Here is an 18583-nt window from a genome sequence, read left to right on the forward strand (position 1 = left end):
TGAACCCAACAGGATCACAATGTTTTCAAGGGGAAGCTTGCCTGTGGACTAACACATGCTTTACACATCTCTGCCTACACTGGCCCCTGCTCCTTTGTCCGCATCTTGTTTCCTTTCTGTGCCAACTGCACTTCACACCCCAGTGGCTGCAAATGTATTTCTCATTCACACACACACTGGTCTTCGTCAAGGACTTCTGCAACCTGGATTCAGCTGGAGTGACAGACTGGACAAGGAGCAGCTGGAGACAGGAGAGAGCACAAGCTGGATTTTCAGTAGTCTCTCCAGCCTCTAAGTTTATGGGTTCTCAATCCAGCACTAGCACCAGCTTCTCCCTTGTCCCAGAGAGGAAAAGTAAGGAAACAACTTCTGCAATGCAATTGCCCAAGGAAAACAAAACCCAAAGAAGGCACTGGTCATAGTGTGCATGCAGAGGAATCTACTACAACCTTTATTCACTAGACACTGAGGTGGGTACAAAGACTCATGGCAGAAGGAAAGTGACCTAGAGGTTCACATTTTGTGCAGGCCCTCAGGTCACTTTGTTGCCTTGGGACATTCTCACTCTTCCTCTTCTATCCTCCTGTGGAACTCGCGGCTCTTGGCTCGGAGCTTGTTGACCTGTGACTCTGCAATGTCAGCCCGCTCCTCGGCTTCCTCCAGCTCGTGCTGGATCTTGCGGAACTTGGACAGGTTGACATTGGACAGCTGCTCCTGGGAGGGAGAAGGAGTCAGTAGTGAGAATTTTGGGGTTTGGGGCTTTCACTCCTCCTGTGCCTTGGCCTGGGCAAAGTCACAGACCTCTAAACTCCACCCACCACTGCTTGTACAAAATCTCACTGTGCGATCAATGAAAACTTCCCATAGTCCTTCTCACATATCCCCTCAACTGAACTAGAAGCCATACTCTGTACTCGACTGTTTCCACAATGAATAAGCCATGCTCTGACAGTCATAAATTCAGGAGCTGTAGGACTTCCCTCAGTTCATCCCTGACTACTCCATGCAAGGCAAACATTCCTTTCACTCTTCTGAAAGTGGAATGCAAAGTGATTTGGGGGAGACTTCCAACACCTTCCTTGTCTCGTATCAAAATTCTAAAAGTAAGGTATTTCCGAAATTTCTTTATATATTGTACTACCGATATCATTCATAAAATCCTTACAAGTTGCTTTGAGGTTCTAATGCAAAGAATGCTATGTGTATTTGCCCTTCTCAGTAGTCTTAAGTGCCCATTATTTTCTTTTTTCAAAGGTGAGTCTACTCTATGACCCGTTCAGAGAACTTAAAGAACTCAATTATTCACGAGTGGCATCTTCCAACTTTCTTATATTTGTCTCTTGAATGGCCAAACTACCCTCTGGGAAAGTGGTTCTTGCCAAGCACACAGAGGGATACTTACAGCCTCCTCAGATTGTCTCTTGTAGGATTTCACTTTCATTTGCAGCTTGTCCACCAGATCCTGCAGCCTGAGAATATTCTTCCTATCTTCCTCGGACTAGGGAGGTTGGCAAACAGGATAGAGAGTCAATAGAGAGAGTTAGTTCTGCATCATGTGAGGTTAAAAATTCCCCTTGGGGATGGTGTGTGCAAAATGTGACTCGCTGTGAGCAAACCCTGTCAGAGCAGGAGACCTCCTGCCTTACCTGGTAGGTCAGTTCCTTCACCCTCCGCTCGTACTTGCGCACACCCTTCACGGCTTCAGCGCTGCGCTTCTGCTCAGCATCAACCTCCCCTTCCAGCTCCCGCACCTGCAAGGACAAGCCCATCCCTGCAGCTTCCCTGGCAATGTCTCTCCAAGGACACGCTCACTCAGGCACAGCCCCAGCCCTACCCACCCTGGCCTCCAGCTTCTGGATCTGCTTCTTCCCTCCCTTCAGTGCCAGCTGCTCGGCCTCTTCCAGACGAAGCTGCAGGTCCTTCACTGTCTGGTCCAGGTTCTTCTTCATCCTCTCCAGGTGGGCACTGGTGTCCTGCTCCTTCTTCAGCTCTTCTGCCATCATGGCCGCCTGAACAGAGCAAAAGGTCAAAGCCATTTTAGGGCTGGAGATATTTTGGGCAGAGTACATTCACCATCAGCAATGCCAGGAGCACCCAACTCACATCTGTGATGGCCTTCTTGGCCTTCTCCTCAGCATTGCGGGCTTCCTGGACCATATCCTCCATTTCTCCCTGGATCTGTGAAATGTCTGTTTCCAGCTTCTTCTTGGTGTTAATCAAACTGGTGTTCTGTGCAATGGGAAGGACATGGCAAGAGATGAATTCTAAAACCTGCCATAATAAGCCTTCTACCTGAGCAAAGTCTTTCCCCTTCTAGCTTCCACCTCTTATTGTGGAATTATTGTTACAATGGCTGTTTACAAAATGTCAGGCATGGGCTAGAGGAATGGATGCAAACCATGCCTTTCCTTGGGGACAGCAGTAGAGAGGCCTTTCTTATACTGCTGGTCCTCTGGTAAATACCAGCCCTCTGTGTTTGGTCAGTGTCAACACAGTTCCCTGCCCTGACCTGGGTATGGAGGAGCTGCACACGTTCAGTGGCATCCAGAAGCTCCTGCTCAGCCAGTTTCCTTGACCGCTCTGTCTGCTCCAGGGCTGCCCGGAGCTCCTCAATTTCAGCCTGCAGCAGGTTTGCTCTGCGCTCCACCATGGCCACCTGCTCCTTCAGGTCATCCTGTGTCCTGAGAGCATCATCCAGATGAATCTGGGTGTCCTGGAAAGAAAGAGAAATGAAATTACCTGGTGTCAGCGTGCACTTGAGTGGCAAAAATGTCAGAGATCTTATTTTACTCTTTTCTGTAGTTCTGCTACAGAACGGACCTTGAGCACTGCCTGGGTGTTTCTCAGGTTCTTCTGTGCCTCTGCAGCCACACGGTTGGCGTGGCTCAGCTGGATCTCCATTTCATTCAGGTCTCCCTCCATCTTCTTCTTCAGCCTCAGGGCTTCATTCCTGCTCCTGATCTCAGCATCCAAGCTGCTCTGCAAGGACTCCACAATTCTGAGGTGGTTTCTCTTCAGCTGGTCAATCTCCTCATCCTTCTCTGCTACCTTCCTGTCAATCTCAGCCTTCACCTGGTTGAGCTCAAGCTGCAGGCGCAGGATCTTCCCCTCTTCATGTTCCAGGGAGGCCTGGACAAGTGGACACAAATATTGATAAACCTACTGCTTGCTTTTTTAGGCAATGATATTTTCAGAGATCTCAGCTGTCTGCCCTCCCCAGCAAGAAGAGAGCACAATCCAGACCTTTTTAGCCCTGTTTCTTCATTTATTTAGTGCAGACACCAGTGATTATGGTCATGTACCTCAGCTTCTTCCAGAGCAGCCTGGATTTCAGATTTCTCCTGCTCAATCTGCTTCTTGACTTTCTCCAGCTCATGAATTGCCTTTCCTTGCTCGGCAATCTGCTCTGTGAGGTCGGAAATCTCCTCTGCAAGGAAGGGTGAAAAGCAGCATGGTCAGGCACAGAGCTGAATGGAGAAAGGCTCTGCTGCATCAAGGGGCCACGCATGTTCTTATCCCTGCAGGCCCTGAGCCGTTAAGTGTGGCAGAGGGACAAGCTTGTGAGAAAGGGCAGTGAGGAGCAGAGGCCAGGGACTTACGCTGCAAGTTCTTGTTCTCCCGCTTCATTGTCTCCAGGTGGTCCAAGGACTCCTCATAGGCATTCTTCATCTTGAACAGCTCCGTGCTGAGAGAGCGCGACTCCTTCTGGGAGGCCTCCAGCTCAGCCTGCGTTTCCTCATACTTCTGCTTCCATTCTGCCAGGATCTGCAGAGAAAGGGGCTGTGAGTAGGGCTGTGCCATCACGGGGCCATGCTCTGGCCAGGAGTGCTGGTGCTGGAGGCCAAAAGACCTTGTCAAAGTTCTTCTGCTTCTTATCCAGAGCAGCGCAGGCAGCATTGGATCTCTCCACATCAATCATCAGGTCTTCCACTTCATTCTGCAGCCTCTGCTTTGTCTTTTCCAGGGAGGCACATTTGGCATTGACAGCTTCAACATGTTCCTCTGCATCCTGCAGACGTTGGGCCAGCTTCTTCCTGGAAAGTGGTAAGCACAGTTCTTAACTTGAAATGAAGGTGGATGTTGATTATCATATTCACCAGATCACTCAGACACTTCTTGTTATTTGGTCCTAAGGCACAGGGTGCAGAGCCTATCCCTACCACTCATTTTTTTTCCTGTTTCATTTCCCCAATGTCTTCATAGAATCATAGAGTCACAGAATGGTTTGCGTTGGAGGGGACATCCAAAATCCACTAATTCCATGCCATGGGCATTCCATTAGAGCAGATTGCTCCAAGCCCTGTCCAGCCTTACCTTGAACATTCCCAGGGATAGGGCAGCTACAGCTTCTCTGCAGTCTTGCTATCCCTCTGCACATTGCACAATTCTATACATGTCCTTTCTCCTGGACTCTTGTCACATAGCCTGTTTTCTTTGTGTTTTTCTGTTTCATATAACTCTTCAGCTTTCTATTAGGCTTTTGTCTTTGAGAATTTCAGTGGTGTCTTTAAATCTCCCTTATTGGTGTATGCCAACCTTCCATGCAATGCTTACGTACTTGGCCTCCTCGAGCTCCTCCGTGCGCTGAATCGCGTCCGTCTCGTATTTGGTTCTCCACTGGGCCACTTCACTGTTGGCCTTGGACAGGGCTCGCTGCAGCTCCCCCTTGGCCTCCTGCTCCTCCTCATATTGTTCCCGGAGCAAGTCACAGTCGTGGCGAGCAGACTGCAGGGCGTGGGCCAGGGCGTTCTTGGCCTGGTGGTGAAATATGGCAATAATGAGTAGGTGTTTCCTGGGAAATTCTCTAACTGGAACTTATGCACTGATATACATCCCTAAGAGATAGTGGTTAACTGACTGCCTGATAAAAACAGGAGTCCTTCACTGCAAGGGTTGATTGCTTGATCTAAGGGGATTGTTTGAACTTTTAATTGCGTCACCTTTTGAAGTTTTGAACACTTCAAGAAAACCAGTATTATGTCAAATATTTATTTCATGTGTAACGTGAATATGTTCACCTTTATCTCTTCTTCTAGTTGCCGCTTCAGTTCTTCAATCTGCTGGGTAAAAGCCTGTTTCCCTCTAGACAGCTGAGAAATTAAAGCATCTTTTTCCTCCACCTGGCGTCCATATTCACCTGAAAAAGTTTGCAATTGAGACAACATTTTAAATATCCAAGAGAGCCATTTGTGGGGTTCTCTCATTTCCAAAGTACACATGGAAGGGCAGTACCAGATTCCGTCTGCAGACGAGCTCTTTGAGCACTAAGATCACTAATCATGCGCTGATTCTGCTCCTCCTTTGTTTTATATTCACTCAGCTGGTCTTCCAGAGTGCGGCACATCTTCTCCAGATTTGCCTAGATATCAATTGCACATAAGAAAATGAGTAAACACCTCAATCCTGGCTTCTTTTAGCTGGAAAATAAGTCCAGAAGATGCAGCTGTCATATCTTGGGACTGTATATGCTCCCACATTTCTACACATATAATCTGGAGAAATCATTTATAATATAACCTGATAAAATTTAATAATATAAGATTAAAGAAAAATATCATATTGCTATCAAATTCCTAATAAAAATAATTGTTACCTTGGCTTTAGACACAGACTCTATGTTACTGGCCAAGTCATCAATCTCCATCTTCATCTCACTCTTCTCCTTCTCCAGCTTCTGCTTCACGCGTTGCAGGTTGTCGATCTGCTCCCCCAGCTCAGCTGTGCTGTCCGCGTGCTTCTTGCGCAGGGCGGCAGCCGTGGCTTCGTGCTGCAGCGTGGCCTCTTCCAGGTCACGGCGCATCTTCTGGAATTCTGCCTCACGCTTCTTGTTCATCTCGATCTGAGCTGCTGTGGCACCTCCTGCTTCTTCCAGGCGCTCACTGATCGCCTCCAGCTCCCTGGACAGGTCAGCCCGATGCTTCTCTGCTTTAGCGCGAGAGGTTCGCTCTGCCTCAATTTCCTCCTCCAGCTCCTCAATACGGGCCTGCAGAACAGCAGGGACCCCTCACACCTGTGCCCTCCTCCTGCCTGAGCTGAGCCTGAGCAAGGCAGGGGAAGGAACAGACACTTGCCTGCAGCTCCTTGATCTTCTTCTGAAATTGCATGCCTAGAAGTTGTTCATCCTCAATTTTGCTCTGGATCTGGCTGATTTCAAAGTCTTTCCTTTGGGCCAAATGAACTGTGTTAAATCTCAAAGAAAAAATGCAAGTGCTGCAGCCCAGCACTCAGGTTCCCCAAAGCCACACTTACTTCTTCAGTTTCTCATCCAGCTGCTGCTTATCATTCTCCAAATCCATGATGCTGTCCTGGGCCAGCTTCAGGTCTCCTTCCAGTTTCCTCTTAGCTCTCTCCAGGTCCATGCGCAGTTTCTTCTCTTGCTCCAGGGACCCTTCCAGCTAAACACAACAAAACCATCAGTGCTCTACCAGCAATGCTGGACTCTATACCTGTCCTGTTCCTGCTCTATGTCTGTGTACTTACATCATCCACTTGCTGTTCCAGCTTGATCTTGGCTTTGGTCAGAGTATTGACTTTGTCCTCCTCTGCCTGCAGGTCATCCAGGGTCTGCTGATGGGCCTCTTGGAGGGCTTTCTTCTCTTTTGTCAGCTTCACAATGGTCTCGTCCAGGGCTGCCATCTCCTCAGTCAGGTTTTTCACCTTTGAGAAGAAAGGAGCAAGCACAGATAGAAAATGGTGCTTAAAAACTTCATAACAGGACAAATCTTTTCCAGACTGCAGGTGGCAGGTTCTGCCTCATACCTTGTTTTCGGTGGCATGTTTTTCCTTCTCCACTTTGGCCAGTGTTAGCTCAAGGTCATCAATATCTTTCTTCAGCTCTGAACATTCATCCTCCAGTTTCCTCTTCTTGGCTGTCAGCTCAGCATTAATTTCCTCTTCATCCTCAGCCCTTTCAGTCACCTCCTTAACTTTGGCTTCGAGTTGGATTTTGGTTTTGATGAGCTGGTCACACCTTTCCTCAGCATCAGCCAAAGCATCAGCTTCCTGGTAGGGAGATGCCATTTTTAGGGGTATGCTTTTTGAGGGAATATTGAGATACTTAACCCTCATAGTGCAGGGTCTTGGATAGCTGTTCTGTAGTTTAAAATTTCTTTCATGTTCCAACAGAATGACATATAATACAGAATTGATTTTATAATGTTAGTTTTGAAACTGGCACGTTTAAAAGCTAAAACCAAGGTAAATCTTTTTAATCTCACTGAAGCCATGAATGTTTATATATTTGAACAGGGTATGGAATCCAATATTATGTCATAATATCAAACATTGAATCAAAGTGCATAATCATAAAAATATCTCAGCATACACCATAGAAAGGAGTCATCCAAGTGATATTTTGACTAGAGATACCTTACAGTCCTTTCAGAAGCTAGTTATACCTTTGAGAACACCACTGAAAGAATTGCAACTGTACTGAACTAAATCGTAGTTTCTATGCGGTTCGAAAACCTGGTAGTCACAGTAGAATTAGGATAAAGTCCACTGGTGGTACTCACAGACTGAACCTGAAGCTGCAGGTCATTTTTCTCCTGCACCAGTTTCACCATTTTCTCCTCCAGCTCCTTCCTCTTTGCTTCAGACTTTGCAAGCTCCTCCTTGGTTTTCTCGAACTCCTGTTTCATGTTGGCCATCTCCTTCTCAGACTCAGCACTCTTCAGCAAGGGCTTGATCTTGAAGAACAGCTTCATCCATGGCCAGTGTTTGACATTCATGAATGCACGAATGTTGTACTGGATGCAGAAAATGGATTCCCTGAAAGATAAGTAGAAATAATATTCAATATTTACTCCATGATGACACAATAAGCCAAGTACAGTGAATCTGATAGAAGAAAAGTTTACCTCCTCTCCACCATTCTCTGGTACTCCACCCTCATCAGGAAGCCCCTGCACCTGGCCTGGGTGCGAGTGATGAGCTGTGCCAGCTTCTCATCCCTCATCTCTTCCAAGAGGCCCACCAGCCCAGCTTTGAAGAATACCTTAGGTAAGAACATGAAAACAGGTGCATTGTCTGTACTTGTTTAACATAACCTGATACCCTGCCCCCCATGACAAACTCTATGGAAGTTAAGAGCAAAACCACAAAGAATATATGTAGTGGCAGATACTCTTTTCTAACTCCAAGCTTCTGGTTACTTGCACTTGAGGAACTATAATAGCCAGACATTTTTCTTTTATTTTTATTCACTCTTGATTCTTTTATTCTACAACTTTGTCTTAAATTAGGAACTTGATTAACCCTTAATTAAATCATCGTATGACCATGAATTTCAGTTTGTGTGTTGAGTGATTAAGAATCTGGTTGATTTATTTTACACTATTTCTTATACCCTATTGGATCATTTCAAGTACTATCTGGAGTATTTGAATGTCAGTATCAAGCCATGCAAACCAAAACCACATAGCACAAGAAGCAAATAGATTTTTTACCTTAGTGTGACCAAATTTGTATTGAGTATGGTCTATATCAATTGATCCAAGTAGTTTCTCACAAGCCTTCTTGCTGTCAATGAACTGTCCCTCTGGGATAGCACTGGCATTTAATACTTTGTATCTGAGGAAGAAAATGGAAGGACTTGCTTTGAACTCCAGGATGCTAAGGGTCATTTCCAACCTAACTGATTCTCTGAATATGAAGAGGTCTGTTGTTGAGACCAGCTGGCGAGAAAGAGTCTTAAGAACTGCTGAGAACAAACAGCACTTGTTAAACTGAAACAAAGAAGGCTTTAGGCTCAGGAGGGGAAAGTTAGATTTCAAAAACTATTTGAAATGGACAAGGTGATCCAGTAAGAGGATGAAGTCTGACCTTTGTTTAAAATCTGCATACAGGACTCTGTTGGGAAATCCTTTCCTGCAAATCCTGATCCCTTCCAGCACGCCGTTACAGCGCAGCTGGTGCAGCACCAGCTCGTGCTCCATGGCACCTGGCAACACAGAGCACAAATACATGCCATGTTCTGTAACACGGTGGAGAAGAGCTGCACCACACTGGAAAAGCTTCAATATATATGTAAGTCTCTTACCAGGTGTTTTAGTTTCATTTGGAATGATGCACCGTACAAAATGGGGGTGGGTGCTCCTCAGGTTTGTCATCAGCTTGTTTAAATTCTCCTGGGAGAGTCATTAAGAAAATCTAATATTAGCAAATGTAATTTTTGCTGTAAGCATCAGGTCCTCTGAAATGAGATGACATACAAAAATTAGCTGAACTCTGAACTCAAGCTCTCTGCACCAGTTTTTCTGACTTTCCACAGATCTTTGCTATAATTAACTCAGTATATAAAGTTCTCCTGAGTAATGTGTAGGAAAGACTGTACTCTTAAACATACAATTTTAATACATTTCACTGACTCTAGTGGAATGCCTTCATTTGAAAGGATATCCATCTTCCATTGGATGTACCCAGAGAAATAAAGTAGTACCCTTATGAGGCAGTGTGAAGCATTCTGCAGTAGGCGTTTAGGCTGGGTCATATGGAGCACACTACATAGAACCTTTGTGTTTTCCCTACTGAAAGCAAAAGGGACAAAACCAACAAGCAGAGTTTTCAATGTCTAGATTATACATTTATCTTGTACTGTGAGATGAATCCCAGTCTTAAACAAATGGAAAAACTACATTCAGTGAAATGAAGTATGAGTAGATTAATTGGATTTATTCCTAGCAGAATGTGGCCCAAGAACTTTAGAATCTTTTAACAGAACCAAGCCAAAACAAGACTAGCCATAGTAATTGGTGGGTTTACTCCTTGTCTTAGAAAGAAATAGTGACTTCTCTACTGTACCCGAAAAAGAGCTGAGACAGTCTGGAAGGAAGAACCCTTCTTCTTGGCACCTTTCTTGCCACCACCACCACTTGCCTCAGCTAAATTGAAAATAAATAAAACAGATTTTTTTTTTGCTTTCTTTGATTCTATTTTGCAAGTTGCACATCAGGGAAAACATGGAATTCAAAGAACCAACCTGCATCTGCTCCACCATAGTTGGCAAAGAGTAAAGCCAGGGTCTTCACAGATGATTTCTGGTACAGCCCAATGACAGTTTCATTCAGAGGGTCCTTGTTCTTCTCCAGCCAGCCAGTGATGTTGTAATCCACTGTCCCAGCGTAGTGCACCAGGGAGAAGTGAGCCTCAACCTTCCCTTTGGTAGGTTTGGGCTTCTGGAAGTTGCTGGACTTGCCCAGGTGCTGGTCATAGAGCTTGTTCTTGAAAGAGGTGTCAGTTGCCTTGGGGAACATGCACTCCTCTTCCAGGATGGAGAAGATGCCCATGGGCTGGGAGAAATCACAAGGGAGACCAATTGTAATTTATCTTTCGGGGCAATAATGACTTTCACCTAGGCACAGTAATGGAGCATATACTGAGATACACATCAGAAAATACTATTATTTTGTTCCATTTTCTTCTAGAAAGTGTGATTGATCACACTGATATTTACTTTTTTTAGCACAGAATTACTCATAAAAGAAATATAAATTAATCTTTTTTGTGTTGACAAAGTGCTTTGTAAAATCAGAGCACTACCTTCTTATTCAGTGGAACTCAGAGTACACACAGATGTATTGGACAAGTTGAACATGAGCCAACAGAACACAATTGCAGCAAAGCCACCAGCTCATCCTCAGCAACACTGTGCTGCTAACAGCTCAAGGGAATTGATCCTTCCCCTCTACTCAGCTCTGAGAAAAACATCTGGACTGCTGTTCCAACTCTTAGCTACTCAGCACAAGAGAAACATGAACATAGATCCCTTTGGAAAATGATACCAAGTAATTACAGAGGTTCCATGCATGTGACTGACTGAACAGGAAGGCTACCTTCTCAATAAGCTCAATGCAGGCAGCCAGGTCCATCCCAAAATCAATGAATGTCCATTCAATCCCCTCCTTCTTGTACTCCTCCTGCTCCAGCACGAACATGTGGTGGTTGAAGAACTGTTGCAGTTTCTCATTGGTGAAGTTGATGCACAGCTGCTCAAAGCTGTTAAACTGAAAATAAAATTAGAAAGATGCATATTTCAAAATGCAGCAATAATTGCAAGACCTTATATTTTAAAATTAAGGAATGCAATTAACTTGACTTCCTATGCATTTCTTCAGTCTGTTTTATGACATTATGAAAAAGAGAAAATTATCAAATTAATTGTCCGCAAGGAAATTTTTTTCATTAACAAAACTTAAAGAAAAATTATATATCCTGTTTAAAATGAAACCAAGTTACAGGGAGAAAAAAATCCCAGCTTAGGACTATCATGATTACTTGTTTTTATACTGTCTTGTCCCTGATTATATGAACAACAAACTTTTTTTATTTGGCCATTTTATACCTTTGATTTTGCAGATCTTAAAATAACACAAGTCCTTTGAAAGATCTTTTTTTTTAAAAAAAGACAAATAGCAATAATCACATGATGATATTATGTTTTCTTTAAAAATCTATTATGATCAAATTGATCATAATATTCAGTTGTCACTTCCGGATAACTCTTACCAAATGTTACTTACATCAAAGATCTCAAAGCCAGCAATGTCCAGGACACCAATGAAGTACTGCCTGGGCTGCTTCGTGTCCAGCTGCTCGTTGATACGAACAACCATCCACAGGAACATTCTCTCATAGAGTGCCTTTGCCAGGGCACCCACAGCATTGTGAACCTACAGGAAAAAGAACGCAAATACCTGGAGTTACAATACAGGGCAGAGGAGAATCAGAAGGATATTCATTCTACACATGGTTACAGCTCATATGTTTCTTACCTGCTGTGCTGTTTGGCCCTTGGTCACATATTCATTCCCCACCTTCACTCGGGGGTAGCAGAGGGCCTTGAGCATGTCAGCTGAGTTCAAACCCATCAGGTAGGCAGCCTTGTCAGCAACTGAAAAGCAAGAGGAAAAAGGAAAATTTTGTGCCCAATAGTCTGAATTCTGGGGCATTCCCTAAAGGCTGAAGAGTTCAGATTTCTGTTCTTTGAAAACTTTTGATAGACTCTCGTAGAGGGAATCTTTGTAACATCACACTTGTCATTATCTTTTCTAAAAGAATTTCTGTTTGAAATACTTCACTGCAGCATGCAGAAAGTAATGAAGTTTTCAAAAACATCCTGGCACAAAACTGAAAACAAGCTTGCTAGTCTGAATGTGTGCAGTACACACACAGCTCAGGAGCTGCAGTGACAACAGTCTGGTACTGATCTACATTCAGGTGATCACAACCACGAAACAGTTAGAGTGGAACACAGAAACATCTCTGTTCTCCTTCAGATCCACAGCCTACAGCCTTTCCTGAGCTTTTGTTTCAGCTGTTCAATAAAACTTGCTGGGCTTCATCCTGTTACCAGCAGTGCTCCCCACCTGCCCTTTAACAAGAGGAGGCATTGCTCACACAACTGAAGACAGGGGTTGTAGGTCCTGTGCCAACAAAGGAAAGGAATGAAATAACACCTCTCACAGCTGACTTTCCTGAGCACCTCATAGGTGATGGTTCCCTGCCATGTTAGAACTGAATCACTGGGCTGTTCCACAACTGCAAGCAATAGGCCAGCAAGGGTATGATTAAGGAACATCCATAACTCCTGACTTCTTGAAAGAGTATGAAGACCACTTTTAAGTATTAATTGTTCACAACATAAGTTATATAAATCCTGAGATCAGGGAACTCCATGTACTGAGGACAAGGAGCAGCTGTTTTTTCCTGGATGATTGTTTTCCTTGGGATCTAAAGTCCAAAACTGAAAACCTTTTGCTGTCTTCCAAATATGTAGTGGCTTACAGAGGGTTAACTATTGAGTTTCATAATACCTTCTGTGCCTTCAGGCTCTGCCTGCTCCTCTCTTGGTTTCTGCTTGAACTTCAGGTTCCCATAGTGCATGACAGCCCCTGTCAACTTGTAGATGGCTGTTTTCTCGTCTGCAGTGAAGCCCAGGATGTCAATGGCACTCTGATAATACAACGAGCAAAGTGAAGTATTTGCATGTTACCTGATGTATGACCTGTGCCTGTTCACCAGTTCTGTGACACTTACATCTGTCGCCATCAACTCCTCCTTGTCATCAATGCTGGGAACAGTGATCTCACCTTGACTCACGAAAGGGAAGTCAAATGGGTTGGTGGTAATGAGGAGCATTTCTGAAAACAAATGTGTTCATGGGTTAAATTTAATTAATCTTGTAATATAGTTAAATGTTGTTCAGCGATTTTCCTCTCAAAAGCTCAGTAATGTCTCCTACCAATTAGCTCTGGCTTCTTGTTGGACATGATCTGATAAAAGATGTGGTAGCTCCTTTCCGCCTTGAGCTGGAAAGTGACTCTGGACTTCTCCAGCAGGTCTGCCCAGGGAGATAGAAAGAGTTAGGCACTTGGGAGAATGTATATGGATGTGGGAATTTGGGAAGGGATGGGAACAGTCCAGGAGAATCTCTTACAAGTTTCAATGTCAGCAGAAGCCAGTTTGCCTGTGGCCCCAAAGTGGATTCTGATGAATTTGCCCTGTTAAGCAAAGAAGCAGCAGCAGGTCAGCCTGGATGTGTTCTGCTGACGTCTCCTTTGCATGAAGGACTGCTCAGGCATCATTTGTGATGCCATGAGGGAGAGAGATTTTATGCAAAGCAAGAACTCACAAAGCGTGAGGAGTTGTCGTTCCTCACGGTCTTGGCGTTTCCAAAGGCCTCCAGCAGTGGGTTGGCGCTGATGATTTGATCCTCAAGCGTTCCCTGCAGGGGAATTATTCAGTGACTGTGTTTAGTTGGCAGGGCAATGACAGGCCAAGCGTTCAGTCTGTTCTTCCTGACTCACCTGCATTTTGCCTGATGACTTCTCCTCCTTCTTCTTGTCCCCGCTGGCTGCAATTGTTGCAAAGTACTGGATGACACGCTTTGTGTTCACAGTCTTCCCGGCCCCGGATTCTCCGCTGCCAAAGGCAAGAGAGAAGCAGAGGGTGCGTGGTCAGGCAGGAGGTGCCCTGGCACCGGGCAGCCCCGCAGGGACCCGTGCAGGGGGTGTACGTACGTGATCAGGATGGACTGGTTCTCCCGATCTGTGAAAGTGGAACAATGAAAGATGTGTCAGCAGCTGACCTGGGTAATGCTAACCTGAATGAGAAGTAAAACTGCAAACCAAAGTTGGGGATTCTTCAGAAAGTCCAAGACTACTCAATTCCCTTCTATGTCCCTGAAGTATTAAGCATAAGCCCAAATAGATATATTGAACAGTCAAAGGCATCTGAACCTGAGACAAGCCGTGTATCACTTGACCTTCACACAATTTTCCTCAAGAAATGAAACCAAAATACCTATCCAAGTTCAAAATAGAAGAAAAAATAACTTTTTCTTTCTTATAAAAAATGTAGAAAACAGAGTCAAGTACTGTTTCTGCAGTTGGACAGTGTAGATTTTGTACAATGAAGTACAAATAATTCACTATGATAAGTTCATGAATGCTCCCAGGTCAGTTTCACCTGAAATTGTTTGCTATATAAATCGACCAAATTGACAGTCATGCTCTCTAGTGACTCCAGCTGGCTGGTCACATGCTCCAGTGACATCAGCAGGGCTTTCTTGGTTAGGTTGCTGTGAGGGTCAAGAACTCACCAGTCAGCATGAACTGATAGGCGTTGTCAGAGATGGAGAAGATGTGTGGAGGGGCCTCCTGGCGCTTCTTGCCTCGGTAGGCCAACACCACCTCGGGGTTGTACACCGGCAGCCACTTGTAGGGGTTGACAGTGACGCAGAAGAGACCCGAGTAGGTCTGTGAGGAAGGGACACAGCACGTTGGCTTCCCCTGAGCCTGGCCCAGCAGCTCCTGAGGCTGCCCAAAGGAAGCTGCTGCTGCCACTTACGTAGATCATCCAGGCTGCGTAACGCTCTTTGAGGTTGTACAGCACAGCGGGTTCGTGGAGGTGGGTCATCATGGCCATGTCCTCGATTTTGTCATACTTGGGAGGGTTCATGGAGAAGATTTGATCTTCTTTCACCGTCAGGGTCTGCCAAGGAAAGAAAAGATCCTCATATGTCAGCTAAGAACCCAGTGAGGGAAGTAAATCACAGAATCACAGAATGACTTGGTTGGAAGAGACCTTCAAAATCATCAAGTCCAACCCATGCCCTAACACCTTAACTAGACCATGGCACCAAGTGCCACATCCAGTCTTTTTTTAAACACATCCAGGGATGGTGACTCTACCACCTCCCTGGGCAAACCATTACAATACTTCATCACTCTTTCCGTGAAAAAGTTTTTTGTAATATCCATCCGTTCCTTCAGCCTTGTTTTTCACTCACCTCTCCCCCTTCAGTCTTGACAGTGACCTTGCCTGATTCTCTGCTCGTGATTGTCCCTTTCACAAAAGATTCTTTGGGATGAACCACAAAGACAGATGATTTGGCATCAAAAGGTTTGTTCTGGGCTGCAATTCTCTCTTTTTCCGATTTTCGGAGGTAAGGAGCCGCCTCCCCAAAAATAGCCATCTCTGCATCTCCAGAGGCCATGGCTGTACTTTACTGAGGATGACTCAGCAGATGACTCTGAGGAGAAAAGATATGGTACTGATTATTTATTCTGTAAGATTGTGGAAAATTTTATCCTGTGCCTTGGTGTCTCTTCATACTGAGGGTATTTTAGCATAAGATAACTAGAAACTTAATTTTACGTCAAAATAAAAGGCTTTCATGGGTGTTGCCTAGGTCTTCAAATATTCAATGATGACCTTTTCAAAACTGTGGATCTGGTATTTTAAGAATACATGACATCTCTATTAGGAATGGAAGTAGAAGAAATTGTTAAAACGATGAACAGTGAAATAAAACTACTGAAATACTGAAGTGTCGATGACCTATAGTCTTGGAAAGCAATGAATCTGTGGGACATTTACCTATTTAATGGTAATGGAAAGGTAGTGGGTAATTAATAAATTTTGCTAATAAAATTCTTCACTTAAAAAAAAAGTGCAGGCTTTGAGACCTTTTAATTTTCTGCCACATTTAATTTTCTCTATGCATTTGTCCCCCTTCACTAGAATAGCTAAATAATTTCAGCCCCAAAGTTCTGGCTTAGGTGAAATAAAATTCAATCACTGAAATTGGAATTTCCAAGGCTATATTAAGATCTCAAATAAATACTTACTAAAAAATTCTAGGAACATATGAGTTCTCAAAAGTTATTTAAAAAAAGTATTTCTTCAGGTGATTTATTAAACATCTGGGGTACCTAAATTTAGCGAGCTGCACTTGAAAATCCTCTAGTTACTTTAGTAAAATTTATTCCCTCTTTATTCTTCAGGTAATAAATATACTTTTTTTGTCTGGAATAAGAAAATGGATATCTAAGAAAGCTGAGAATTCAGCATTATTCTCTAGGTAATAAAAATATTTTTGTCTGGAATAAGAAAATGGATATCTAAGAAAGCTGAGAATTCTGACACTCTGCAAAGGTGGTTAGAAGGTCTGTATGTTAATAATTAATCTTTTCTTAAGTAGAATACAGGGTTTTGCATTTTTTCCTGCTGTGCTAATCTGGTCCAATTCCCCTCCTGCCGTAGAAAAGATGGGAAGGCAGCACATGTTGATTTATGTAAGGTCAGTTAAGCAGAAGTGAAGAATGTCCCCTTGGGGATTTTCTGTTCTGTCATCAGTGCCTAGAGGCTTCAAACACAGCCTTGGGCATCCTCACCACTTTCTACTGCAATCCCACCAGGTTTGCATATAGGGTGAACCAGTGAACCTTCCTGACATCCCACCCAAAGGATCTGTCTCTGCCCCTAAGAATTAGTAAATCAGCACCTTACCTCTTGTGACACCAGTTGTGTGGCTTGTGGGCTGGCAGCTGGTCAGAACTGTAAAACAGAAATGGCAGTTCCCAAATTGCTGCTGCACAGAAATCAAAGTGAAAATATGCAGGTGCCTTGAAAACAGATTTATAATGGAGTTCCCTCCTGGACAGGAGCACGGGAGGCAGCAGGAATGTGGTGGCACATGAGGCTGCCATCCCCTTCCTGCCAGCCTGCAGACCCATCCTCTTACCTTGGAGCTTTCAGTGGAGCCAGGGCAGACGTGGTGCAGGGACGTTTTATACGATCTCGCCTGCAGATGCTACAGATGCCTACTCTTTCTTCGGTCAAAAATATTTTGGCAAACTCTCTTTGGTAAAGCATTGTCTGGCAAACTGAACTAAGGACATAATTGTCATTTGACATGACTAGATATAATTAGAAAATTTTGATGTCTTAGTGGCTATATGAATACATCTCCTATAAACAATCTTCCAAGGGTGTTAAGGAGAGAATCTGGACTAGTCAAAGCACTTAAAGAACTTGGATTCAGGACTTATGGATTTTATTGCTGGCTTTCCCACCGACTCATTGCACAACCTGGGATGGATTGCTTGGTATGTCTGTGCTGCAGCTATCCCATTAGTACAATAGATAAAATAGGATGTTAAAAGATAAATTAGAATATTAAAAGCTTCTGGCAGTTTTGTTGGTTTAACCTTGAAAGCAGAAGTGCAGATGTATAAGAGATGAGGAGGGTGACAGGCACAGCACAGTGATCAGCCAAACACTGCAGCAGGGAGAGGCTGGCTCCTAACTGGGCTTTTAAGTTGATGGCTCTGACAGATGTGAGGCAGCTTTAGGGGTATCAGGAAGAGTGCACACACACACACACACACACACACACACACACACACACACACAGAGGCATGTGCCTGTGTGCCTCTTTGCATACACTTCAGATTGCAAATAAGTGGGACATTCTCTAAAAACTGTTCTTGTGAACCCTATGCCCTGTGATGGGTTATACCTGCTGAGAGTCCTGAGCTGCAGGTTAATGCCAGTGAGCAAGATGCTCTCTGCTTTTGCTGGGAACTTAATTTATCCTTAACTAATGACTGTAACTCTAGGAAGAATAAGTGATTTTAAATACTTTCCAACTCAAACCAGCACACCTACTTACAAATGGTAGAAAACTCCTCTTTTCAGCAATACCTATAAAATAATTTGATGTATGCACAAACTCATCATGTCAGCATGCCGTCCCAGATGTTCTCTACCTGATACATCCTCAGTCCAGCACTTCCATTTCATTACAAATATCTTGCACACTTAGTCCAAAACACCACGGGTACACCAGAGCACTGGGGGTGGCAGGCATGCCTGGACAAGGCTGATGGACAGAGGGGAAGGGGATTTACTCGTGATGCTGGAGAGACATTGGTCTTGTTTTAGGAATAGAGCACAGTCATGTGAGCTGATTTAAATGCTGTTAGATTTAGGCTGAGGTACTTAACACCTTCTTTGCCTCAGTCATCAACAGAAAGAGTGGTTATCCTCAGGGCAACCAGCCCCTTAAGCTGTTAGTCAGGTAGAGCAGCAGAATGGACTCCCTGCAATCCAGGAGGAATTAGTCAGTGACCTGCTGAGCCCACAAGTCTGTGAGGCCAAACAGGATTCACCTGAGGCCACTGAAAAGAAAGGAAGAATTTGCCCAGCCACTCTCCATCATTTATCATCAGTCCTGGCTAACCAGGACTTTCCTATAACCAGATGTGAGAGACTGGAAAGATGAATGTCCTGAGATATT

At 44.2% G+C, this 18583-nt stretch overlaps 1 protein-coding gene across 2 annotated transcripts; it reads right to left on the reverse strand.

Annotated features, from left to right (window-relative positions):
• Positions 1–418: 418 nt before the first annotated feature.
• Positions 419–16886, reverse strand: LOC130260662 (myosin heavy chain, skeletal muscle, adult-like). 2 transcript variants are annotated; one of them, XM_056506278.1, is made up of 39 exons: positions 16792–16885; positions 15290–15532; positions 14848–14991; positions 14600–14756; positions 14019–14046; positions 13806–13920; positions 13631–13723; positions 13436–13499; positions 13241–13339; positions 13036–13139; positions 12813–12951; positions 11772–11890; positions 11520–11669; positions 10833–11003; positions 9980–10289; positions 9802–9881; positions 9041–9128; positions 8824–8941; positions 8448–8571; positions 7860–7996; positions 7515–7770; positions 6760–7002; positions 6481–6657; positions 6250–6395; positions 6072–6162; positions 5594–5983; positions 5233–5359; positions 5019–5137; positions 4559–4755; positions 3851–4034; positions 3600–3765; positions 3303–3427; positions 2821–3129; positions 2510–2713; positions 2104–2229; positions 1839–2009; positions 1647–1751; positions 1403–1498; positions 419–714 (listed from the first exon to the last, which is right to left on the reverse strand). In XM_056506278.1, the coding sequence occupies exons 2-39, from the start codon at positions 15494–15496 to the stop codon at positions 562–564; spliced, it is 5832 nt and encodes a 1943-aa protein (XP_056362253.1). In that variant the 5' UTR covers positions 15497–15532; positions 16792–16885; the 3' UTR covers positions 419–561. The 2 variants fall into 2 exon arrangements, with proteins under 2 accessions (XP_056362253.1, XP_056362252.1); XM_056506277.1 differs by having other exon boundaries at positions 8824–9128; positions 16792–16886.
• Positions 16887–18583: the final 1697 nt, after the last annotated feature.

Source organism: Oenanthe melanoleuca, chromosome 18, assembly GCF_029582105.1.
Source record: "Oenanthe melanoleuca isolate GR-GAL-2019-014 chromosome 18, OMel1.0, whole genome shotgun sequence".
NCBI lineage: Eukaryota > Metazoa > Chordata > Aves > Passeriformes > Muscicapidae > Oenanthe > Oenanthe melanoleuca.